At 45.5% G+C, this 25057-nt stretch overlaps 3 protein-coding genes across 3 annotated transcripts in view; 2 read left to right on the top strand and 1 right to left on the bottom strand.

Annotated features, from left to right (window-relative positions):
• The window catches only part of CCBE1 (collagen and calcium binding EGF domains 1), a 101877-nt gene extending 97866 nt beyond the window's left edge, over positions 1-4011 (top strand). Inside the window, exons 8-11 of the mRNA XM_068423582.1 lie at positions 1125-1264; positions 1357-1392; positions 1956-1991; positions 3294-4011. Coding sequence (XP_068279683.1) covers positions 1125-1264; positions 1357-1392; positions 1956-1991; positions 3294-3527 — 446 coding nt within the window. The 3' untranslated portion in view covers positions 3528-4011. The remainder of the gene's footprint in view (positions 1-1124; positions 1265-1356; positions 1393-1955; positions 1992-3293) is intronic.
• Positions 4012-8377: 4366 nt separating this feature from the next.
• Positions 8378-9376, top strand: MRPL17 (mitochondrial ribosomal protein L17). The gene is made up of 3 exons (XM_068423473.1): positions 8378-8584; positions 8665-8733; positions 8815-9376. Exons 1-3 carry the CDS (start codon positions 8411-8413, stop codon positions 9085-9087), a joined length of 516 nt encoding a protein of 171 aa, XP_068279574.1. The 5' UTR covers positions 8378-8410; the 3' UTR covers positions 9088-9376.
• Positions 9377-12131: 2755 nt separating this feature from the next.
• On the bottom strand, positions 12132-23136 carry ARHGEF39 (Rho guanine nucleotide exchange factor 39). The gene is made up of 7 exons (XM_068423973.1): positions 22990-23136; positions 22307-22401; positions 19736-19856; positions 18566-18684; positions 16897-16967; positions 15974-16102; positions 12132-12424 (listed from the first exon to the last, which is right to left on the bottom strand). The coding sequence occupies exons 1-7, from the start codon at positions 23134-23136 to the stop codon at positions 12132-12134; spliced, it is 975 nt and encodes a 324-aa protein (XP_068280074.1).
• Positions 23137-25057: the final 1921 nt, after the last annotated feature.

The raw sequence follows: 25057 nt of genomic DNA, 5'->3' as shown, positions 1-25057 counted from the left end.
ATTTTCTTGGAGGATGAGTATCTTCAGTCTTCAGTATATCATAAGTGCAAGGACAATGTGGTTAGAGATTCTGCGTCAGACTCTGAAAAGTACAGTGCGCCGCCTTGCAATCTCTCTAACGTAGGCCTGACTCTGCATGTCTTCCATCTGGTTTCCCCATGACTGAGCTGTCCAAGGTACTGTAGAACTGTCTGTTCCTCTTGAAAACCATCCCTGCTCACCTGCTCCTCTGCCCTGCCGTTAGCAACAGTGCGGCTGGGTCTTCAGGAGGAGCCCGAGATGTTCATCACTGAACTTGATTTTACTCTTTTTGAAAACCCTAACTGTACATATTCTGTCCTCCTGAACCTTTATACTCTCTGCCTTTCATTTTCTATGTCTTTCACATGCCTTCAGTATGAAGAAAAGTGCTTTCCCCTCTAATTATAAAGCAATTCAGCTAGTGACACTTCCATGGTATTTACTTTGTGCAAGTGTTGTTTCAGGTGCCTGATTTTCTGTTTTGCTTTTCATAGTGTTTCTCTTGAGCTAAACATATGGTTTGTTGCCTGTGTGCTTCCTAAAAACTAACATTCTCTGCTCAATGAGCAGAAATTGAAAAGGTTATAAAGCAAAATGGAAGAACAAAGCCTTTTTTGCCCCTAAAACATTGGCTACCATACTGCGCAAAAGAGAGGTGCAACCCACCACTGAAAAGGGCTTGCTTCTGTGCCAGTCATGTAGATACCTTCAACCCAACATTCCCATGAGTTTTCTGAGGTTTTCTTCTTATGAGATATTTCTCAGATGTGACTTGGGTTTTAGTTCTTTGTGTGAAAATGAGGCATTTCTGCTTTTCTTTTCATTCCCAGTCTGTGTCCCTAACCACCTGGCAGTGGCAGTCTTGGCTTCTTCGTATACACAAGAATTTGTACTCACAGATTGTTTTGTGAAGATCTCTTGTAGCCACTGTGACAAGGAGTAATGTCTCAGATGACTGCTGTGTTGGTTGCGTTGTTGTGTATTTGGGTGTGTTAAGGCAACCAATTCATTGGGTGGTTCAAAAAATAGTCCATCTGTACTGCTTGCACTGATAAAATGTCCTGAAGGCTTTCCCTGGCAGTAACCTTTGCTGTCGATTGCAGGGGCTCCAGGACCAAAAGGGAGTCAAGGAGTTCCTGGGTCACCTGGACCTCCTGGACAACCAGGCCCTCGTGGATCAATGGGACCTATGGGCCCATCTCCAGACATATCACATATTAAGCAGGGCAGACGGGGTCCCGTGGTCAGTATTCTCACCTCCCGTCATGCATTGCGCAATTGGCCTTAGCTCCACAACCTGTCACATCCTTATGAACGCTTTCTTTTCTCTTGCAGGGCCCACCAGGAGCACCAGGGAGAGATGGTAGCAAGGTGAGGAGAGGTACTGTTTTTCATAATGTGGGCACATGCACATGTGAAGTGCAGGCTTGCTAGACAGACCCTCTACACACTTGCAGTCACACCCTTTTACCATCTCATTTCCTTTGCTAAGCTGAAAACGTCCTGTTGTCCTGTACCTTCATGTCTTCCTTCTGCTGTTTTGTGCATGCCATTCCTTAAGTTTTGCAAATAGCCCTGCCAGGCTATCCGTCAAGCAGCCTCCTTTCCTTTCTCTGCACCTCTTTTAGCTTTTCCGTGAAGAAACGTAGATGCTTTAGCCCATTTCATTAGACTGCTCTTGTGTGAATTTCTTCTGTTAACTGATTTGCTTGTTACTGTCTAGGAGAAACATCAGAAGTGCCCAACTCTGCTCCCACTAGAATCAGTGGCAATTTCCTTGCATTCCTCCTTCACTTCCTTTTCTTTTTCTGAGCAAGCGTAAGCTGATGATTCTTGATCTGGGGACAGTAAGTGAGGGAGTCTGCAGAGGCAAACTATGACTTCTTTAGTTTCCTTTAGTCGCAGCAAACTAACGGAGGTGGTATTGATTACAGGGTGAGCGAGGCGCACCAGGACCAAAGGGGATACCTGTAAGTATTGCTCACAGGAGGAATTTCCACAACAGAGTGATGCTGACGACTAACAACACGTCAGCCAAAAGGAAAAAAAAAACCTCTCCTGTGTCAACCGCACAGTGGAAGATACTTTACATGCACAGAAAATGTTATTGGAAAGAAAGTAATTATCTGTTTTCATCCAAGCATTTTTGCCTACACACCTCCTCCCTTGCTGGGTGTGACACTGAAGGCAGTAAGTGCACCTCAGCCCTACAACAGCTGTGGGACATCCTCAGAGGGCAGTAGCATGAGATCCCATGCAGAGTGCTAGTTAGTACAGTTCAGCCACCGCTCCTAATGGGAGCTGGATTCCTGGAACCTTTTAAAATCCTGCCCCTTGTCTCTCTCTGAGATTTGGCAAGCTATAGGCTTTGAGCAAGTCATCAGGAGAAGGATGGGTATTTACAATCAGTTTTCAGGTGAAATTGCTTAAAAATTTATTTCTTACAGTGTTTTCTCATTGGTGGCATGGATTTTTAAGAGCATGTCCAGCAGGGTGTCCTTGGTATTAAACAGTGTACTTTACTGTGTGAAGTCAGCTAAAAAGAAATTATGATTTTCTAAAATCAGATAAAACTAGATGGATACTCCCTGCATTGTAATTACATGTATATTTAGTAAGTGACGGATGGCAGCGAGGCTACCATATTGAAAAGATGTCTTCCAAATACCAACATTCTTGAGAAAAATTTAAAAATAAATAATGATTATTGGTTGATTAGTCATTCTAAGAATGTAATTTCCTTAGAAGAAGGAACACAGGGAACCAAGATTTATCTCCTCTATTTCCGTGAAGTGTCAAGATACTCTTAGGAGGCAAAGATACTCTTTGAGGGTGGCAGAGCACTGGAACAGGCTGCCCAGGGAGGTTGTGGAATTTCCTTCTCTGGGGATATTCAAAACCTGCCTGGACACGACCCTGTGCAAAATGCTCTAGGTGAACCTGCTTGGGCGGGGGGTTGGACTAGATGATCTCCAGAGGACCCTTCCAACCCTTAACCATTCTGTGATTCTGTGATTCTATGAGGCAGATATGGCAAAGGAATTGTTAAGTAACAAAAGGGCTGAGCATTTGGTAAATGTATGCTCTGTCTGCAAAAACATTTGCCTTCTTTTGAAAATTCTTGAGCAGGTTGATTGAAAAAGAGACTGTTAGCTTTTGGCAATTGATATGAAGCAGTATTTTACTGAGTTACCCCTGCATGAGTAATCATATCAACCTGCTTATAAGAGTTGAAGTGGATTATTATTAATGACCATGCCTTGTGACTGCAGGGCCCACCAGGTTCATTTGATTTCCTATTGCTGATGATGGCAGACATCAGAAATGACATCGCTGAGCTGCAAGAGAGAGTGTTTGGACACAGGACTCATTCATCAACAGAGGAGTTTCCATTACCTCAGGAATTTACAAACTATCACGACACAGTAGATTTTGGATCTGGAGAAGACTACAAACCACGGGCGGCACCCAGAGACTCCAGGATACAGAAGGCAGCCCATCCTTAGCTACACCTACTGAAAAATAGAGCCCCTTTAGAGTTCTTCAATATAAAAATGCACTGATAATGTTACACATATATATATATATATATATATATATATAAAATTTCCCAGTTTTCTCTCTGCTTTTCTCCAACCATGCTGCCTGTACTGTAGTTTTCCTAGTTCATGGTGGCCTCCTCACAGTAACTCCATACTGTCAAGCCTGTGCTGTGCGTTGTACCTGTCTATCAAGAAAACCTTCTTAGTATATAATACAATTAAGGCACGCTCTAGCTAGTGGTGCAGATCACAGCATTTCATCTGCCTACCTTGCATTCTATTTCCAAATGACCCAGTACCCAAATTTTGCCAGGGGTAGAGGGGTAGCTGAACATCATCCCTGAATGACATCAATAATGAAAACCTTGGTCCACAGTTACTTCATACATGTAAATACACCACTGAGCTCAAGTCTCCAGCTACTGTCCCCAGGCTTAGGAGAGTGTGAAAAGTGGATCCCTGTTTCACAGCAGAGGCCAGCTGTAAGTGAAATGTCTTCTTCTATTAGGCCCCACCAAGGCAGAAAAAGGAAGAAAAAATACAAAGAAGCAGTGCTACAAGGGTGCTGCTTCTTGATCTGGAAATTATTTGTCTTTGTGTTGCTAGAGTATCATTCAAAGAGAATCAAGAAGATGTGTTTGTCCTAAACTAACACTACTTTTCCCTTACCATTCTCTCACTGCTCAGTGTGAAGGCCAGTCCCCTACCTTAACAGATTAATGCTGGCTATGTTACACAAAGATGAGCAAGAGAACAGGGAATGTATAAAGCAGGAAAGCCAAGCATAAGTGAATCAAGTAGGCTTACTGGCAAGCACAAAATCAATCCCAGCCTTGCAAAAAGAGTCAGATTCTGACCTCCTGTAGGTGCATGTCTTCCTTGGTGAAATGCTGAAGGCCAAGTTAAATTGAGACTAGAGAAAGGCGTCATGTTTGCAAAGAGATTCCATCTGTTTTGTTCATCTGCTGCGTGAGAGTGACCTAAATGGCGTGCATGGAACTGGAACACAGAGCTGCGGTGTATTTGGCTGGGTGTATGAGGAGTATGAGTAGGTGCAGGAGTGCACATGACAAAACATTTCAACTGGTACGAGGACGGCTAAGGTGAGGTACTGCACATGGGATCCTGTATTTGTGAAAAGGGATGAAAGGGAGTGCCCTTTTTTTTACACTGGAAAATTGGATGCACAAGTTAGACCATACCTCATGGATGATGTATGTTACCATTTCTTTCAGATTACCACAGCTGCTGAGGACTTTACCATGCTTAGAAGATAAAGGAATATTTTAAGCACAAAACTTCAATGTTGTATCTGTGTAGCTGCTACTTCTACAGTATGTTTAGTGCTGGGTCATGTCCATGTTACAAACGCAAAGAAAAACAACTTATTTTGCCATGTTTTTCAGGGCTTGCATGTTCTAATAGAATAAATACAGGTAAAAATATAAGCAGGCCCTTTTCAGATAACCTGTAAAGGTTTGGATTCCCTTCCATAGTCTCTGGGCCAAAAGATAGTTGGTGTAATCCTTACATCACCGGTACAGGTCATGTTCTATTAACAGCTGGCTACCTATATCTTTCATATCTTTTGTATATTATTTTAAGGGGATATGTTCATTCCTGTAATTGTTTCCCAACTCCTCTCTATCACTATGCCACAAGAAGGGCATTAGCTTTAAGAACATTAATGTTCTGTACTCCTCTTCATGTTATATGTATATCAATATTTACAAAGCAATGACTAAGCCACTGGGATAGCTTAGAAAAAATGATAGTGCTCTCACCCTGTGGTTTGTGGGCTTCTCCTCTGGGAGGAGCTCTGCCAGCAGCTGCAGATCCAAGTAGTCTTGTGAACTAGGTAACAGGGAAATCAGTAAGATTTGTGGAAGGAACCTGTGGCCAAAAGAGGGATGGTCTTATATGCAGCAGGCTGAAAGAAACCTGTAGGACAGCACGAACTGAGGCATTTATGTCTTACTTTCTTAATTTCAAGCAGGCAACTAGGTATAAATAACATCATTCAAGAATATGCAATTTTAAGTAAATTTGTTAAACGTCAAATGTTTTATTTGTAACTCTTGCAAATTAGGTAACTCTTGCATATGTTTACCACCACACCCCCTCACCTGCTGGATCAGGTTGGTTCCCACTATAGAATTAGTAGCTGCAGGTTTTTTTGACCATCAGATAGTAAATAATGAGTTAGATGAGTGACTTCCTGCATACTAGCTAGATTCTATTGCCCCCTACCCACAGGAAGATGTGTTTTTAAAAAGGCGTTTATTTTAGTTCTAAGCTCTTTTTCTAAATGTAGACAAATACCAAATGAGAAGTTCCTACAGTCTGACCATCAGATTCAGGGGTAGGTGACAATTTACCCTGCTGTGCCTAAGTATCCAGGGGAGGGAAATTCTGAGACTGGACCAGAAAAGTAGGTAAAATACATGCCTCACTGTAAGTACAGAAAGCTTTCCTACAGACTCCTGAGCATAAAATGTGGCATATGTTTACGTGCCTTTCTGAATGGAAACCTCAGTAACTTCCCTTTCTGGAGTCTGCATCATTGGTTTTCACAGCCTACAGCTGGGATTCCAACAGACATGCTTGCTCCATAAAAAAAGATGAAGGAAAGTGCTCCTTGGGTTTGTCCTTGTGCTTCACCCTCCTCTTTCCAGACCCCCTGCCCCAAAGCTGTTGGCTGAATCCCAGCAGCAAGGAGGGGACACTATGGTGAAGATAGTCCACCCAACATGACACAGAAATTCCTCCAGCAGGGAGAGCACCTCTGAGCACAGCTGGCTGGGAAGGTTCAGCCTTCTGTCTGCATTCAGCTAAGATCTTTGCACAGACCTTTCTCATGTTATTTCTGATTAACTTTATGGTAACTTTCATAACACATTGTATCAGAAGTATTTCATTAAGATTTCTGGATAAACACATACAGACAATCAAGATAGGTAGAAAAGTGATGTTTTCTTCAGCATACCTGAAGTTTTATAAAGCCAGAATAATTTCCAATTTTAAGTTTGGTTACTGGGGAGCCAGGGAAGTCATTACCTTGTAAATTATTTATTACCCTGTGGCCCCAAAAAGAACAACACCCTCCCCCCGCCAAGAATCCAAAATAAGAATGTAGAAACATCTACACTCATGCCTAGTTTCAATACTAGGCTCCTGCACATGACAACTTTGTTTCATATAAATATTATGTATAATTTTATTAGAAAGAAATATTACTTTGATGTTAAGACATCAAGTTATAGGATATATAGGATAATAAAGAGTTTGTTATTTTATTAATATTAGAAATATATTTAATGGAAACATTTGCAAGAGTGTGTAGTGATGGGGATATGCTGATTGTTAATGGGTCCTTTTGTCCTTAACAAAATCGTAAAGCTTGCAAAATGTTTTCCTTCAACACTGTGCCAAGTACATACAGGATTAGTCTTTCTTGCAAAGCTGAAATACTAACACAGAAGAATTGCTATACGGTCAGGCTAAACGAGGAAAAGGAGAGGAAAATTGATTGTAAATGGAATTAAGGTAATCCCTGGAGTTATTGTTGGTATCACAGCTTGAATAACCTTCTTCCTAGACGTATTTCAGAGTTAATACATGAAGCCCCACGGAAGGGACAAAAGATGGGGGTGGGGTCCAAGAATTTGTTAATTTCACATTAAAATCTGTATGTTTGTTCCTATTACACATTCCAATAACTATACTGTTCACTTTATTTATATATGAAATACTAAAATGTGTATAAAATGATTGTGATTTTATGATGTATTCATAATAACAAAGATATTTTTTCTTATGCTGTTGGTAGCTGCTTTTGTTACACATCCTTTCTCTGACATACAGAAATGTTGGCTGCAAGATACAAGCAGTGGGAAACCTCCTAATGCTTCGTTTTAGCATTTTTCTTGGAGCTGAATTATACGCACTGCCAGGAGGACTATGGGAGCATGACATCTTCCAGAATAGGGCAGGTTTCTGTCTTTGTGGAAATAAGGCATGCACCCACCTCCACTATTAGGGTGGGGGTTCCAGCACCCTGTGAGGGCCACAGGAGGCTGGATCCAGCAGCCTTACCCCGTGCTTCAGGTGTACGCAGCTTCTGTGCAGCCTGGGGTGCTAGAGGGCGGTCCGAGGCTCCTCTGTCATCCCGACACTGGTACTGGGGAAAAGGGGGAATAAGGTAAAGGCTCTGGCAGGCCTCGCCCGCCTTTGGCGGCTGCCTCAGCTCCTCCCAGGAGCATCCTGTGAGGTTGGTGTCCCACCACCCCGGCTCTAGCTGTGGTGAGGGGCAGCAGGGAGGCCGGCCACACTCCTTCCTCCCCTCAGCACCCACGCTAGCTCCGGGGGCGCCGCGGAGACGGCAGCGGGGCTGTTATCCCGCGGGGCTGCCTGCAGCAGGAGATGGCGGCCGGCCCCGCAGAACTACATCTCCCGGCATGCCGTGCGGCTCGCACCCGCCCGGGATGCCCTCCCAGGGCGAGCCGACTCCTTCCCGCCTGCGCACTACGTCCGTCACTGACGTGCGGCGAGCAGGCCCCCCCCGAGGCGGCCGGGGGCCCGCTGGGCTCTTTCCGCGGGGCCAGGCCTGACTTCCCTGCCCCGTTCAGACCCCTCGGTGCGCGGCTCCGGGCTCCACGCCCCGCCGGTCCCGGCGGCGGCCGTCTGACCCGCTCTATGCAGCAGCTGTGTGTCGGGCCCGTGCGTGGGCGCGAACTACAACTCCCGGCGTGCTGCGCGGCGCGCGGGGGCTGCCGGGAGGTGCCTCCCATGGTGCCCAGCGGCGGCGGCGGCGGCGGTGGCGGCGGCCGGGGCGGGAGGGCGGCGGGATGAGGCTGTCGGTGGCGGCCGCCATCTCGCACGGGCGCGTGTACCGGCGGTTGGGGCTGGGCCCGCGCTCGCGCCTCGACCTGCTGCGCAACCTGGTGACGGCGCTGGTGCGGCACGAGCGCATCGAGGCGCCCTGGGCGCGGGCCGACGAGATGCGGGGCTACGCAGAGCGGGTGAGCGGCCGGGCCTCACCGGGACGGGGGTTGGGGGTGGCCGCGGGACCCTAACGGCGCTGCCTTCTTCCTCCCCGCAGCTCATCGAGTACGCCAAGCTGGGGGACACCAACGAGCGCGCCATGCGCATGGCGAATTTCTGGCTGACGGTAAGTAAGCCCCACCCCCCCCGCAGTTCCCTCCTTGCCCCCCACAGCCCCACTGCTGGAGCTGAGCGTGCCGCCCCGCAGGAGAAGGACCTCATCCACAAGCTGTTCAAGGTGTTGGCACCGCGGTTCCAGCCCCACCCCGGCAGCTACACCCGCCTGCTGCAGATCCCCAACCGGGATGGCCTTGACCGTGCGAAGATGGCGGTCATCGAGCTCAAGGGGAACCCCTTCCCACCGCTCATACGCCCACACCGTGACAGTGAGAAGACGCTGCTGAACCAGCTCCTGAAGGGCTACAGGGAAGACATGCAGCGGGCAGCAGCCCCACAGGCCCCCGAGAGCACCCCTGTCTAGGCATCCCCCTCTGCCCTGAGGGAGGCCCCGTGCGTGCACCTGGATGGGGCTTGATGTGAGCTGCCCAGGCACAAGCCAGCTTGTTGCTGTCCTGGAGCACAGGAATGGAAGATGTCTCAGCAGGTCTCAAGGTTGATTACTAGCCTTGAATGCCATGATGGGGGCACAAGCTCAAGGTTTACTTGCGTCTTCCTGGGGTTTGAGTAGAGACTCGGCAAGAGAAGGAAATCAAGCTGGGAGCGCTAATGGTTTATATTCTCTGTGTAAATAAACTCTGTTCAGAAAGTGAGCTTGCTTCTATTTGGGTTATATTCTTGTGTACATGAGTTAGTAACTTATTCCAGCAAAGACAGGATTTGTTACAGCTTCTGGTCCAACAGCCCTGCTCTCTGGGGCAGCATCTCCACTTCACTGTGACAGAGCTACAATGTTTTCTAGAAGCCAGCGAGCAGCCTTTAAGAGCAGGAAATTCAGTGAAAAATCAAGTTAGTTTTGCTGTTTCAGAAGCACTGAATGCAAACAGGATGGTAGCAGTGAGATAAGTCTTAAAAGAGGCAGTACCAAAGGGACTTGTGTTACAATCAGGAGGCAATGTGGGCAGGAATAATAGTCATTTCTACAAAGACCTTGGTAGACATCTCAGCCTCGCATATAGAGTTGCAAGAAATCTCTGTGTTGCCGTATTAGAACAAAAAGGGATAGTAGCAGAACTTTTTCAGAGAATGATACAACTATGGAGAGATAAGAAACTTAAATTGCTAGCTTTGTCTTTGATTTCAAGTACAGCTAGTACTTGAAAGTCCTAGCTGTAGCTTCGGCGAGGGGACAGATGGGGAAACACAAGACATGTTGGGTTCCTCCCTCCCCAGTTTCACAAGAAAAATGAGTGATCCTATGTATCAAGTTATCTCTATGGAAAGAAAAAAACAATGAAGTGATATTAACTTAAAATTCGATAATTCTCTCTTCAGGACACTTATCTCACACAGTACCACTCCTGTTTTAATGAATTCCAATGAGAAATTAAAGATGTGTGGTCCTGTTTAAAGAAAAAAACAGTCAAACTACTAAAAAGTCAAGTGTTCAGACAGACCTTAATCTTTATGTTTCTAATGACCTTGAAATTGCCCTTTGCAGTTGACCTAGCATCTTGTTCAAACATGTTTCCCCCCGCAATAGAGGAGATGAACCAAGATGGCAGAAAACTCAAGGATATGAGTGATAAAAGTATGTCAAGGGAGGAAGATGACTGTGGCCCTGTAGCAGTAGCTGAAAAATACAGTGTTACGCCCACGTTACCGTTATCCAAAACATCGGTTTTGATAAAAGGACCCAGAAGCAAGAGCAGGTAGACATATATGTAGACAAAAAAATGTTAAAACACTGGTTTAGAGTTGGATAAAAACATTTAATGAGGGAAAGCAAATCAGTCTGTCTTATTCTTGCCCTTAAATTAATAATCTGAGGAAAATAAGTGTAGAAAAGCTAGAAGCTTCTAAGCTAAGTTGGGTAAGAACCTTGATACAGATTTTTTTTATATACAAATCCTTAGCGTGCATACCTATTTTTTGCAATATCCATATTAATGTTGGGGCAGCTGACAAAGCATTCATAAGTTCACAGGCATGGTGTGTAGTTTCTCTAAATGCAATTCTACTATATGTCCTTGAACATCTCCTAAGATTGTGTAGGCTTCCACCAAGAGGGGCAATTGTCCTGCCTGTCTGTCTTGTACTCAGGTGGGTCAGGCTTTCAGCTGCCTGTAGAGGAAAACAAACATGTTAATACATGAAATCTGTTCTTATTATTCCCTTGTATCCTGGCTGCCAGAATCAGCTTTTCTTTATCAGCCTTATAACCATGTAATACATGCAAACATACAGGTCCATGTGACCATTTTTATGTTCTGCTCCCTTCCCTCAGCCCCTTCCACCTCTGGAAAATAGATGCCTACCTGACTGCAGCTGTGAGACTCCGATACCAATCATCAATATCTTGTTGGTTGCTGGACATCAACAACAGTGTCTTGTGTGGAAAGGAAAGCTGAAAGGGAAACAACCTGGTGCCACGCTGTGGCATTTCTTGCCAAGGTAGCAACTCTGATAAAAGGAGAGCCATCACCACTGAACTCAGCCCAGCCCTGCATGCTGATTTCCACCATTTTTTCCCCCAGATAGAAAAATTTAGCATTGGCCCTGGGAGAAGCCTGAGGCTGGACAGTACAGAGCAAGTGCCGGTCTTGTCCATTCCTTCCAGCCACAGATGACAGCTCACTTTAACTTAATAGGGTGTTTGGAAGTGGGCAATTACAGTTCCCAGCAGCTTTTCATCCAGTTTTCTCCCGTACTCCAAGCTGCCCCTAGGGGTCCTTCCACTACCACCATCTACAGATCACAGCTTGCCCAGAGTCTTCCTTGTCGTAGCTCACAAGGAGGGTACTGCAATCTAGGAAGACCTGAACTTGAAACCCCTACCTAAGGCATCGGTCCCAGTCAAAGACTCTGCAGCCCTCAGGGAGCTAGATGCACAAGCAATATCTGTTGTGATAATATACACATATTTTTGCATTCTCTGTTTTTCAGGGTTTTCTGTAAGCTCAATCCACAGTCAATGTAATGGTACATATTCATTGTCACATGACTGTGGGGCTGTCCCCCCAAACATGTGGCTCTGATGAGGGCATGTCGGAGTCTTACCAGACCCTCCTCACCTGAGCTAAGTGAAACAACCATCAGCCTGTAACCCAGAGTGGTACAAGAGGGCCCACACCATGAAGGAAAAAGGACCTACATCACCCAAGAGAAAGGTTGCCCTAACTCAGACTAGTTCACTGCCCAGAGAGGTTGTGGAGTCTCCTTCTCTGGAGACATTCAAAACCCGCCTGGACACGTTCCTGTGTGACATGATCTAGGTAATCCTGCTCCGGCAGGGGGATTGGACTAGATGATCTTTCGAGGTCCCTTCCCATCCGTAACATTCTGTGATTCTGTGATTTACCGTTGTCACCACTCTTCGCTGTCTCAGTCCTGCTGCTGCTGAGACAGCTAGACACCTTTCCAAGTCTGACCCCACTGATGCTTCTGACAGGAAGAAGCGGGAAGACTTACACTGAGGAGACCTCCCTGGCTCTGCGTGTGGCCGAACACTTTATCCACTACACACTGGTGAAGCGGGTAGACAGCCTGGCACGCCAATTTGTTCGAGTTCAGCAGGTGCAGTGGGTGGCAGGGTTTTGTTGCAATGAAGATATCAGAAAAAAGGAAGAACATCCTGCGCTTCAGTTCTTCTCCCTTTGAAGGCACCACCAAAAGCCAGCCTTCCCGGATATACCAGCGCCCTAGGCATGCAAGGGAAATAAAGACAGTTGTCAGATCATCATTGGAGGAAAATAAAAGGATGTAATGAGACAAAACAGGAATGTAGTGAGCTATCCTTGTAGGTTACCAGGTTCTACATCAATTCCAACCACTAGAAGGCACTATCAACTGGGGCCAGCTCACCAGAACTGATAGCACCCGTGCAGAAGCAGGAATCAGCCCAAAACTTTTAGTATAGGAGGAGCAGACTGAAGTTGTTATAAATCTGCTGTGTAAATTAAGAGGGTATTATGATATGCAAGTCTGTTTAAAGAGACCAAAACAAAAAACACGGTTTGAAAGTGGTATGCATACCTTTAAATTAACATAAGCCTTCAGAAAACATGCCATGAACTATCTTGAACTGTGGTGCCCAGTTGTTTGTCATTAGTGGTGAAACAGAACATAGCCTAAACTTTGAACGTTTATTATTTTTCCCTTGTTTTGTTTGCTTGTGCATGTCAATGAAAAAAAAAAAACAACAGGTCATCTAACTGTACATGGACCTCCAGTAGTTAACAGATTGTAGCATGCAGATTACCTAATGAGAAGACAGCAAAGGGAATAGAAAACAACATATTAAGAGGAAGGTCTGAAAAGGCAACCTTATCAACCTTGTCTTACAGAATAGGGTCCAATGTCATCTACCCATGAATGCATTGCAATAAAACAAAAGGCAGCAGAGAAAGCAGCAGGCAAAAATATCAAAACAATTTGATAAACCTAGGTGTAAGCAGCAATTAAAAAAATGGCATCTACATAAAATGGAATAGTTAAAGCAGTGCCTCTAACTAGAAGGACTGTTGTACAAGGTAGCCATCAACTCATGGGAATTATGAAGACACCTGCCAGTAAGAAGATTATTTGTAAAAATTTAAAGCCATAACAAGGTATTGCCATCTGGCCTGGTCTGGGAAGCACCTGCCAGAGAATTTCAGCCACTGTTTTTCGTGCTTTAGCTTCTGGCTGAGCTAGTAAGTACCTTTTGGAAAACAACATAATTTTGTTTTAATTATGGATTATGTCTGTCTTAGTATGCTGCAGTCACAAAACAGAGGCAAGTGAATTCCTGCTTAGCTTACTCCACAGGAACAACTCCTCTTACCTGAATAAGAAACTGAAAAAGAGAAAGGTGAAGTGCAAAAATTAGTCCAAGTTCAAAAAAAAAAATGGAAGGAAGGTGTCAGCAGCATGGGGCTGGACTAGGAACCATTCCCCTAAGGCTGAGCTGTGATCAGACTCCCTGGCATACAGTTTGATCTGGACTGTGCTGGAAGTCTTGGGATGTAGATCCATGTCCAGGATTGTGAAAGGAGGGCAAGTAAATATTCGTAGGGAAGCGAGGGATGACAGAAGAGCGTGCTTTGTTAAGGAGGCTGTTCTGGCTAAGACAGTATTTGCCTGTATATGGAAGGAAGCAAGGAAAGCAGGGTCTCTTTTCATTGGAAGCAGTACATCTCAGAGACACCGACAAATACGAGATGCCCAACTCCAAAGCTACCCCTTTTCTCTGAATCTATAGCATTATGTTTTCTCACCTCTTCCCTCCTAGTAACAGGATGTGATCTTAACAGTTCTGCAAAAGCTAGCTTGTTTCTGGAAAGCTGGCCCAAAACTAGCAAGCCCCAGCTACCTCTTACTTTTCTGCTTCTCACATCCAATAGTACCTATTTTATTCCAGCTAATGAAAAACATGACCATCACAATCCTCTGTCTTAGATAATGGAAAGGTGTCTATAGACCCTCAACACTTGTCCTGCTACCTGTCTCAGAATATTCGGAGACAAAAAAAAAAAAAGTGGGCCCAATGCTTTCAAACGATGGCCATCTCTGGTCTAACGATACTGTTTTGGGGCAGGGTTTTTTTGTCATGGGGTAACTGTATTAGTTCTGTCATTTAGGATAACTGATTTACCTTTTTTCTTATGCACTACCCCAATGTGCCGAGGCACCCCCACACATGCTCATGCTCAGTATGAGCAGAGGACACCTGCGTTAGCTCCCTTTCAGCTAGCATCACCAAAAGGATTCTAAGAATGGAAATGAGAATTGAGAATTAATCTGCCCATTGACTGAGCATCTTCGAGAATGATAACCTCTGATAAATAACCTCTTTTCCTACCTGTTCTAGTTCAGCTGGGATAGAGTTAATTTTCTTCACAGTAGCTGGTATGGGGCTGTGTTTTGGATTTGTACTGAAAACAGCATTGACAATACGGGGATGTTTTCATTATTGCTGTGTAAGCACTGCTCAGCACCAAGGCCTTTTCAGCTTCCCACCCCACCAGTGAGTAGGCTGGGGGTGCACAAGAAGTTGGGAGGGGACACAGCTGGGACAGCTGACCCCAACTGACCAAAGGGATGTCCCATGCCATATGACATCATGCCCGGCATATAAAGCTGGGGGAAGAAGAAGGAAGGGGGACGTTCAGAGTGATGGCGTTTGTCTTCCCAAGTAACTGTTACGTGTGATGGAGCCCTGCTGTCCTGGAGATGGCTGAACACCTGCCTGCCCATGGGAAGGGGTGAATGGATTCCTTGTTTTGCTTTGCTTGTGCGTGCAGCTTTTGCTTTACCTATTGAACTGTCTTTATCTCAACCCATGGGTTTTCTTACTTTTACCCTTTCGATTCTCTCCTCCATCCCACCAGGTGACTTTTTTTTCACCCAAAAATCCACATGTATGAATTACAACCACATTCACAAGTACCTGGACGTATGCCTTAGAGACCTTTACATGCAATGACTTTAACACTCCTCTCCAGCTGCAGCACTGTTGTTAGATGACCTCTGCAATAGCAGTGTTTAGTGAGGGCACAGGTGAAGCCCCAAGTGATCATTTCATAATTGCCCAGACTGGAACATTTCTCACAATATTCCATACATAGCTTGGGGTGTGCTCTGAGCATGGAGAGCACCCAGTCACACAAGAGTTCACAAAGAAACCTGTTACCCAATCAGATGATCTTACTTGCCAGTGACTGTGATTTCATATATCTCAGCTATCAATATAAATACTCTGATTTCTGGCACAGTTTAACCATGCAGATAAAAGAAGATTCTTCTTGTGAAGGGTGTGAGCAGAAGTCCATGAAGCTTGTAGCTTAAGGTAAAAAAACACCACGGTCCTTGGGCCCTTGACACTCAGAAATCTATGGTTCCTGCAATGGAGTAGGAACAATACCACCACTTACACTCTTCCAAAATTGTTTAATGTCTGTCTTTCATTCTCACCCAAGACATATACTCCCGACTTCCTTAGGTTCCTGTTACTAACTTTCTAACTACATGTGATCAGCTCCTCTGATCTGAATGTCAGGCAATTAAGCTGCTGCTTATCCTTACTCAAAAATTCTTAATTAAAAAAAAAAAGTTCTTGAATTACTAGTTATGTTCCTTCACCACCTATCTATGGAATTTGGGCAGAAGGGGAAAACTGGTTAATATAAATTGAGTCAGAGATGAAGGTGAGCGTATCTCCAGTTAGCTCAGCCCAATAGAAGAAAAACAGAGCTGTCATTAAGACCCACCTGGAGTCAAAACCTGGGTCCTCTGTCCTTTGAGCAGTTTCTGAACCCGAAGTAGCTGCAATGAGTTCTCTCTCTTACGAATGATGTCTTGGACCCATCGAGATACCTCAGAAACAGATTTCACAGCCTCTGAAATTATAGCAGCATATTCCGAGGTTATCACAAATTAGTATGTATTAGGCTTTATCTATGTTGCTGTGAAAAGATAAGATGAAATTAAGACCAGGTATCAACCACAGATCTATTCAGTAGTTTCAGCAGGAGAGCAGACTAGATGACCTCCAGAGGCCTCTCTCCAACCAACACTTCTGTGGTTCTAGAAAACATTTATTTGCCAATGAAACATTAGACAGAGGAATAATTTCCTGGAGTTGGAAGCAAAAACAGGAAAAATACCCCCACAAGTGGTGTCAACCACTAGTAAGTACGGCATGACGGACATGAATTATCCTAGAAATTTGAGGCACGTGACCAACAGAGTCATAGAATGGTTTGGGTTGGAGAGAACCTTTAAAGATCATCTAGTCCAACTCCCCTGCCAAGGGCAGAAGCATTTTTCACTAGATCAGGTTGCTCAAAGCCCATCCAACCTGACCTTGAACACTTTCAGTGATGGGGCACCGACAACTTCCCTCAGCAACCTGTTCCAGTGTCTCACCACCATCATTGTAAAAAATAGAGCTGCCATTTCTCTGACCTAACCCCTAGGCCACTTTCCCAATCAGTTACTCTACATTTTTATTCCCAGTGTGTTCTCAGGGACATCCTGATCAAGATGGAGAAGGGAAATAGTAATCCACTAGAACCCCAGAGAGAGGAAGATTTTTATTCCTGTGGAAGTAGACATAAGATGAGAATCCAAGTACTATTAGCAAGGATGCTAGCACTGATGAAAGTGCCAGCATCTAAAGGTGGAAACATACTTGCAAGTTTCTGGTACTCAGCACTGTCTGGGCTGGTGTTCTCCAGCAGGTCTCTGAGGAAATGCTTGTACCTAAGATAGAGAGCGCAAGTTTATTTCACAAAAAGACACCAGGAACAGCAGCATCTCCTATTAGTGACTGAATGATGAACAACACGCCACCATGAGGTGGAGTACACACCTCTAAGCCTAACCAAGCAGCTTTTGGTCACAATGCTTTGATCACATTCATTTTATCTTCAAATTTATCAACTAAATTAACCCAAGTATTTTATACATTTGAAAGCGTTTGGCATTTCCTGAAGATCTGATAAAAGCAACCTCACATATTACTTAAGTTCATGAGACTCTCTTAGCATTCATATAAAAATGCCTTCAGTAATAGATTTCTCTTTGAACTGTTTGGTTTTTTTGTGTCTGAATGGTAGCATTCATACCATATGTTTCCTGCCCACACAAGACTATAAGGCTCTTTTTTCTTTTTTCCTCTCCACTCTTTACCAGAAAGGATCAGATCTCTGCAAATGCTTTCTCTCAATAGAGTCAAACTATTTTCAGTCTGAAATGACAGAAGAAATATCACATTGAATAGATTCACGAAATGGCAGAAGCCATATGATCTACAGTAGAGGTAACAAGAGTTTCGGAGAAACTTGAACAGGAAAGAGATGATTAATGAAAAAATTAGACCTTCTGTTAAAAAGCCACCATTTTTCCAAACAGTTGGACAGCAACAAATATACTGTTATTTTACAAATTTAAAGGAACGATACAAAGAATTGCAGTAAAAAAAAGCTTACATTTATATCTGCCAAGCTGATAAAAATGATTACATAAAGCTACCTGAAAGACTGTGGTGTGCCCACTCCGAGTTATTTTCAAAGAAATGAGGCTTTAAGTCTCTCAGATTTGCTTTAGCATGGATAAGACCATGGCTGAAGAGCAGCTACTTGATCTATCGTAGCAGCAGCAGCTGGGTTCCCAGCAAACTACCTGTGTTTTGTATTACTTACATACCCCCTCAAGAAAGGGCAGCCCTTGAGTGCATGCAGGACTCGCCTTGTGCAGTCAGCCTGCCTCTTCAAAAGGGAGGTGATGCCTCAAGGGAGGAATGCAGCAATCCATACTGGATGTGTCCAGGCTCAGACAACTGCGACAGGCACCAAATCTGAGGAAAGCATACGGCCCTGATAACCAGACAGGGGAGAAAAGCTCCTCCGCGTTTATTAACCTCACCTCTCTCCAAAAGCAACCATCTACAAGAGAGGACAGTCACAATTCTCCAGGTCAGCAACCTGCACAAAAGTGGAGTGAGACCATCTCTGGCAGAGAGCACAACTTGTGCAGCACTTCAGACAGCTTGCTTTTGTTCAGGGCCTAACTTCAGTAGCTTACCAAGACAACAGAAAGCCTCCACTTCAATTCTACCTGAGAGCTCGTTGAAAGGCTTAGGAGCCAGGGCTAAATGAAGCTACCTCTCCCCATCGTCTCCCATCCATGTACACTGATTCCACTTTACAGGCACGTCTTCAGGTCTGTTTCATTGCTGTCTATATGCTCTGATTTTGAGACACATTAAGTATCTTTACCTCCCACAGCAACCAAGACTCTGTTATGTTCCATTTTCCCTCTCATACTAACACCTTTAAGACTCAGAATTGCTTACTTACTGGTGCAACCTCTGCAGAGGCAAAGGAAGCAGATCTTCTAGCTTCCTCCCTTGAAACTGAGGTCGGGTCTCCTGGAGTTTCTTAAACCGTCGGAATGACTTGTTTTTCCTCAATTGTTCCTGTGTGCAGCAGAAAAGATGTATAGCTTTGAGACTGTAGAAAGAAATATGTGCTCTAGTCTGCACCAGAGCTTGGAACTCTTAAACTTAGAGTTTAAGACTCCAGTCCTAAATGCAAGCATCAACAACTTCTTTGTGGCCATTGGCAAGTAATTCCTTTCTCCTGATCACCATTTCACAGCGGGTAACGGAAGTGATATCCCCTCTTCGTACATGCACAGCAGTATAAAACTAGTATATTCAGCAAATGGAAATAAAAAAAGGGAGGTTGACTCAGATAGGAGAACAAGGAGTCCACCTATGGCTTTTTGCCACTCATTTCAAGACAAAGCAATGCAGCCCCACATTCCCATCACCTCAAGGCAAGTATCCAAAATGGCTTTTTCTCTTGGGAAATCAAAAGTGTGAATGTATGCATGCAAACAGAACAAAAGGGAAACATCCCAGTACATCCTGCAGCTGGGAACAAGCACAGACAAAAACTGGAAGTCGGGTGGTTTCAATTCCAGATACAGCTGTCAGGACTGAAATAAAAATATACCCTTCTGAAATTTCTTGGAAGATAAGTTGTATTTGGAGAGGTAAGTGGGAATGAAAAATTCTTCTTCTATCACAGAAAAGAAAACGGGAAGGAAAAGGAAATCCCACTGTTAGGATACAGTTAGTGGTAGTGGGAAAGACTAGAAGACATGATAATTCTCTAGAAAGAGATCACTGTCCCCTAGTGTTCCCACTGCAAACTCTCCAGGCTTGCCAGCCAAGGAGAGTGGGAGTAAATACAGAACTCTGTTTGAGAAAGCTGTGCTCAGCATATGCACATACATACACAAACACCTGAAACAAGCTTCAAAAATTTGAATTTCTCTACTTGAAATAAGTAGAGAAGTTTTCACCATTCTATTATGGAAGAAAGACTGAGAAAATAGCAGCAGCCCAGAAAAAAGAAGAAAACTGATCACTCCAGAAACAGAAGAAAAGGGGAAGGATGTATCTGTTTCACAGAATGGAGAAAGAAGGAAGAAAGAACATGAAGAATAAAGGAGATACTTACCTTTAAGGTTTCCTTTGCCTGCTCCAAATTCTCAGCATAGTGGCCATAAAGCTCTAGATTCTGACAGAAGTGTTCCAGTCCTGGTCCCAAATTCCCTCTCTCCAGGTGAAGCGACAGCACACTGTGCACAAGGAGTAAAGGCAGCTTGTGAGGGGTACATTACTGATGGCATTTTCACAGCTCCCTCTGGTTCACTCCTATGCGGGCCTTCCTTTGTCAGTCCCCACCTCACATCCAGTTTCTGTGCCAAACACATGCTTGGTGGTCACAGAGTAAGCTACAGAAAATATCCCTTAAAAATACCGTGAGCAGACTTACTGGGTTTAAACCACTATCCCAAGAGCAACTGGGCATCCAGATCCATGGATACAGATCAGCAGTTTCCTGGGTATGCCTGCAAGTGCCACCAAGGCTAGCAGTGCTAGAAGTCTTTTAGAAAGACAAGCCATCGCGGAAAAAGACCGGCCTGGTTAAACAGAGAACTTAGGCTAGAACTTAAGGAAAAAAAGAGAGTCTACTTGCTCTGGAAGAAGGGTCGGGTAACTTGGGAGGTCTACAGGGACGTGGCCAGGTCGTGTAGAGAGAAGATTAGAAGGGCCAAAGCTCAATTAGAGCTTGATTTGGCTGCTACGGTCAAAGATAACAAAAAAAGCTTTTACAAATACATTAACAGCAAAAAGAGGGTCAAGGAGAGCCTCCACCACGTGCTGAATGAGGAGGGTAGTGTAGTGTCAGGGGACGAGGAAAAGGCAGAGGTGCCTTCTTTGCCTCGGTCTTTAATGTCAAGACCAGTTGTCCTCAGGAGACTCGGCCGCCAGAGCCTGAAGTTAGGGACGGGGGGCTGTGTGAACCTCCCATGATCCAGGAGGAGACGGTTAGTGACCTGCTGTGCCAGTTGGACACCCACAAGGCTATGGGCCCGGATGGGATTCACCCCAGAGTGATGAAGGAACTGGCAAATGAACTTGCCAAACCACTCTCGATTATCTACCGGCAGTCCTGGTTAACTGGAGAAGTTCCAGCTGACTGGAAATTAGCAAATGTAACGCCCATCTACAAGAAGGGTTGGAAGGATGATCCAGGGAACTATAGGCCTGTTAGCCTGACCTCGGTGCCAGGCAAGGTGATGGAACAGATCATCCTGAGTGCCATTACACGGCACATGCAGGACAATTGGGGCATCGGGGCCAGCCAACATGGATTCATGAAAGGCAGGTCCTGCTTGACCAACCTGGTCTCCTTCTATGACCAAGTGACCCGCTTAGTAGATGAGGGCAGGGCTGTGGATGTAGTCTATCTAGACTTCAGTAAGGCATTCGACACTGTCTCCCACAGCATCCTCCTAGACAAACTGGCTGCCTGGGGCTTGGATGTGTGGACTCTTAAATGGGTTAAAAACTGGCTGGATGGCCGAGCCCAGAGAGTCGTGGTGAATGGGGCAAAGTCCACCTGGCGTCCGGTCACTAGCGGTGTTCCCCAGGACTCAGTTCTGGGGCCGGTGCTGTTCAATATCTTTATAGATGATCTAGACGTAGGGATTGAGTGCACCCTCAGTAAATTTGCAGATGACACCAAGCTGGGTGGGAGTGTCGATTTGCTGGAGGGCAGGAAGGCCCTACAGAGGGATCTGGACAGGTTAGATAGATGGGCCGAGACCAACGGCATGAGATTCAACAAGAACAAGTGCCGGGTCTTACACTTCGGCCCCAACAACCCCCTGCAGCACTACAGGCTGGGGGAAGAGTGGTTAGAAAGCGGCCCGGCGGAAAGAGACCTGGGGGTGCTGATCGACAGCCGGCTAAACATGAGCCAGCAGTGTGCCCAGGTGGCCAAGAAGGCCAATGGCATCCTGGCCTCTATTAGGAACAGTGTAGCCAGCCAGTCTAGGGAAGTGATCGTCCCTCTCTACTCGGCACTGGTGAGGCCGCACCTTGAATACTGTGTTCAGTTCTGGGCCCCGCACTTCAAGAAAGACATTGAGGTGTTGGAGCGAGTGCAGAGGAGGGCGACCAAGCTGGTGAAGGGTCTAGAGGGTCTGACATATGAGGAATGGCTGAGGGAGCTGGGGTTATTTAGCCTGGAGAAGAGGAGGCTCAGAGGTGACCTTATTGCAGTCTACAACTACCTGAAGGGAGGTTGTAGTGAAGTGGGAGTCGGCCTCTTCTCCCGAGCAACTAGCTATAGGACAAGAGGACACAGCCTCAAGCTTCGCCAGGGGAGGTTCAGGTTGGACATTAGGAAGAATTTCTTTTCAGCAAGGGTTATTAGACATTGGAATGGGCTGCCCAGGGAGATGGTGGAGTCACCATCTCTGGATGTGTTTAAGAAAAGACTGGACATGGCACTTAGTGCCATGGTCTAGTTGACAGGGTGGTGCCAGGGCAACGGTTGGACTCGATGATCCCTGACGTCTCTTCCAACCTGGTTGATTCTGTGATTCTGTGATTCTGTGATTCTGTGAAGTGAATGCCTCTTTTACAAGGTGTTAGCTTTATTTCCTGAAATCTTACTTTCTCATCAATAGGGTCCTCCCCATACAATTACAGGAATCACATCGGTGTGTTCACTTACTGGCTGGCTGAATATATGGATTCCAGGGGCCCAAATATGGTTTCCAACACAGCAGGTTTCAGCGTCCCTTTGGCCTTTAAAATTGTCACAAAGAACTAAGGAGGAAAAAAGAGAGAATTTCAAACAGGTAAAATTCACAGGTTGCTCAAAGGTTATTCGTGGCACACAGCAGAAGCGAGAAGTTGCAGCCTGCACACTCTTTAGCTCAAAAGGATATAAAATATTGTGAATGCCTACCTAAGATAGCTATCATCAGATGTAAGCCTTCTTGGCAACTTTGACCGTAACTGTAAACATGTGGAACAGCACTACAGCACTGATAGAGTCTATTTCAGTACTCCTAGACACATCTGTTTTTCACCACCTTGTTCATAATCCATCTTTGCCTTGTCTGTGCCCCTACGTTTAATACACATCAGGCATCTTAAGGCGAGTCCCCTATACAATCAAAACTTAGTGATTTACGTCTGTGTATGGACCAAAACCAAGGGGCCAAAACCACAAGCTATCAGATATTACAGGGGAGGCAAAAGAAAAACAATAAAGAAACCTTTCAGCCCCAGTACTTGTCCCATGCAGTAGGGACATATCAAAGTCTTGCTCTTCACCCTTCCCCATGACAACAAAAGCAAGTATGTGCTGCCTGAAGGTATCCACATAGCAGAAGGGGCCAAAACACTCACTGTGACCACCAAATCCAGTTGCTCAAGGTATTTGTGTTCGGTTTCCAGCAGCTCCTTGGCTGTCCGGCTGCGCTTTCTCTCCCAGCGAGCCCTCTGCTCTTCCACAGTGTTTGCTCCAGCCATAAACATCAGGGACGAGTCATTCATGGCGGCCTCGGGGCTGATATACAGAAAGGTAACCGATCCTGAAGAGCCAAGAGAGACGGACACACAACAGAAGAATAACGTATGCTGCAGGGTAGGATTCCGAGCTACAAACTCTACACTTTACTATGAAAGAAGGGAAGTCAGCTGCCAGCAACTGTTATTAACAGTTTCCTTCTGCATTCCTGCCCACAAGTACAGGAGCCCTGCATCAGCCAGAGGAACAGTGTTAGACGGACCAGACCGTGAAAGCAAAAGCAATATGTTATGATACATCTGTAAGCAAATCTCAAGTGTACAATCCCACTCACAAACCACTACTTCCTGTGTTTTGCCCCATTCTCTGTGCAAAATTCTCAATAAGCCCAAGGAAGTTAGTGGGTGGAAGAGGTACTGCGGGTAGGAGTAGAAAACAGCCATAAGAAGGGGGGGCAGGTGGAGAGACAGAGAACGCACTCTTGCTTGTTTTCCCATGGAGGTTCCTAAGAAGCAAGCGGTTTGCATTCTTGTTTTCTAAGAGTAGTTTGTGGTTTCAGAGGTGAGAGAGCCTGAGCAACTGCTGTGAAACACACTATCCACTTATTAATCACCTTCGCTGCTGCTCTTCTCTTCTGCAAGAGCATCATGGTTTTGTTACAGAGAAAAACACTCCCTCTTTTATCACCTTCTCTCTCAGAGAAAGGGGCACGTTTTAGCACAGTGCTCATTAAGTATTGCTCTGCCTTTTGATCGAAAGGCAGTGCAGGCTGTTGTACACTTGCCATGGCATGAAGTCTGCCGTTTCTCTGGAAGCTGAGCTGCCTCTACAAAAATTCTGTCTCCCACATGGACAAGCTACACTAATACAGAAAGATGTATCATCATAGAGAAGGGAATTTGTCAAATACAGTCTTACAGAGACATTTCAGAGATCTATATCAATGTCTGAAACAAAAGTTTCACATCGAGTTGAGTACCAAGACTCATTTAATGAGTTAGCAGAAGTCCAGATAGCTGAGGCACACGTGCAGTGTTTTATACTAGCAGGAGCTTCTCCAGAGGTTTATCCTCATATTCACTCACGACACAACCACAAACCTAGCCGAGGCCATGTCTTGGTCAAACAGGGCAGACCTGGCATGCCTGTGGATGGAGAGGCAGCACTGCAGGGAATACAGTGCAAGAGCTTAGCATTAGCGTGCAGTTGCAAAGTACTCAGCAACAATAGACTAAAATGCTACCATGCGCAGAGCGCCTTTAGCCAGGCTAGGCTGCAGTCATGAGTTTCATTTTGCAGCCCAATTTCTTTTAAGAAATAATAATTAAAAGAAAAAATAGAGACAAAAAGAAAAAACTTAAGCCAGGTTTGACCATCTGCTCATATAAAGCGGTGTAAATGCTCTCATTATTCCAAAGTGTATTACATTCTGTCTCAGGTCTGTAGGGTGAGTTGTCTGGAGACTAGAAAACACTTCACCTACAGGTGACAGCAGCTCTCCAGCTGCCTTGTCTTCTCAGACTCAGAACAGAGACCACTGAACGCTTCCTGTACAGTTAATACCACACGATGCCCCATCAGCAATATTCCCTGCAACGTTTCTAAATTTCCTACTTTGAATATCCTCCAAAACCTCCCTTTATTCTCGCAGCAGAGACACTCCTGGTGTCCCAGCAGCGGTAACCACCTCGTGGGCCAGCTCCGAGGCCCGCACAGCTCCACGTCCCCGCTCTGAGGACGCTGTGAAAGAGGCCCCAGGGCGGCTTTTCCCTCATGCCACCCCCCTGCCCCACCACCGCGGCCGGGCGGCCCGACACCCGGGGGGCGGCTCGATGCCGCTCCGGGGTGCCCCCCCGGCCACCAGACCAGAGGCAGGGCCGCCTCCTGCCCCCCGCCGCCCGTTACCTGCTGGTCCCCGCCGCCGCCCCGCGTTCAAACGGCGGCCCC

The sequence above is a fragment of the Nyctibius grandis genome, chromosome Z (genome assembly GCF_013368605.1).
Source record: "Nyctibius grandis isolate bNycGra1 chromosome Z, bNycGra1.pri, whole genome shotgun sequence".
Lineage (NCBI taxonomy): Eukaryota > Metazoa > Chordata > Aves > Nyctibiiformes > Nyctibiidae > Nyctibius > Nyctibius grandis.
This window is presented reverse-complemented; position numbering and strand designations above follow the sequence as displayed.

Excerpts from the sequence above, each read along its gene's own strand:
- ARHGEF39 (XM_068423973.1), bottom strand. The coding sequence starts at position 23,136 with ATGAATGACTCGTCCCTGATGTTTATGGCTGGAGCAAACACTGTGGAA. Across the intron at positions 19,857-22,306 it reads TCCATATATTCAGCCAGCCA|TGTGCTGTCGCTTCACCTGG; the intron begins GTAAGTGAACAC and ends CCTTGTGCACAG. Across the intron at positions 16,103-16,896 it reads TGAGTACCAGAAACTTGCAA|AGGCTGTGAAATCTGTTTCT; the intron begins GTATGTTTCCAC and ends CTATAATTTCAG.
- MRPL17 (XM_068423473.1), top strand. The coding sequence starts at position 8,411 with ATGAGGCTGTCGGTGGCGGCCGCCATCTCGCACGGGCGCGTGTACCGG. Across the intron at positions 8,585-8,664 it reads TGCGGGGCTACGCAGAGCGG|CTCATCGAGTACGCCAAGCT; the intron begins GTGAGCGGCCGG and ends TCCTCCCCGCAG. Across the intron at positions 8,734-8,814 it reads TGGCGAATTTCTGGCTGACG|GAGAAGGACCTCATCCACAA; the intron begins GTAAGTAAGCCC and ends GCCGCCCCGCAG.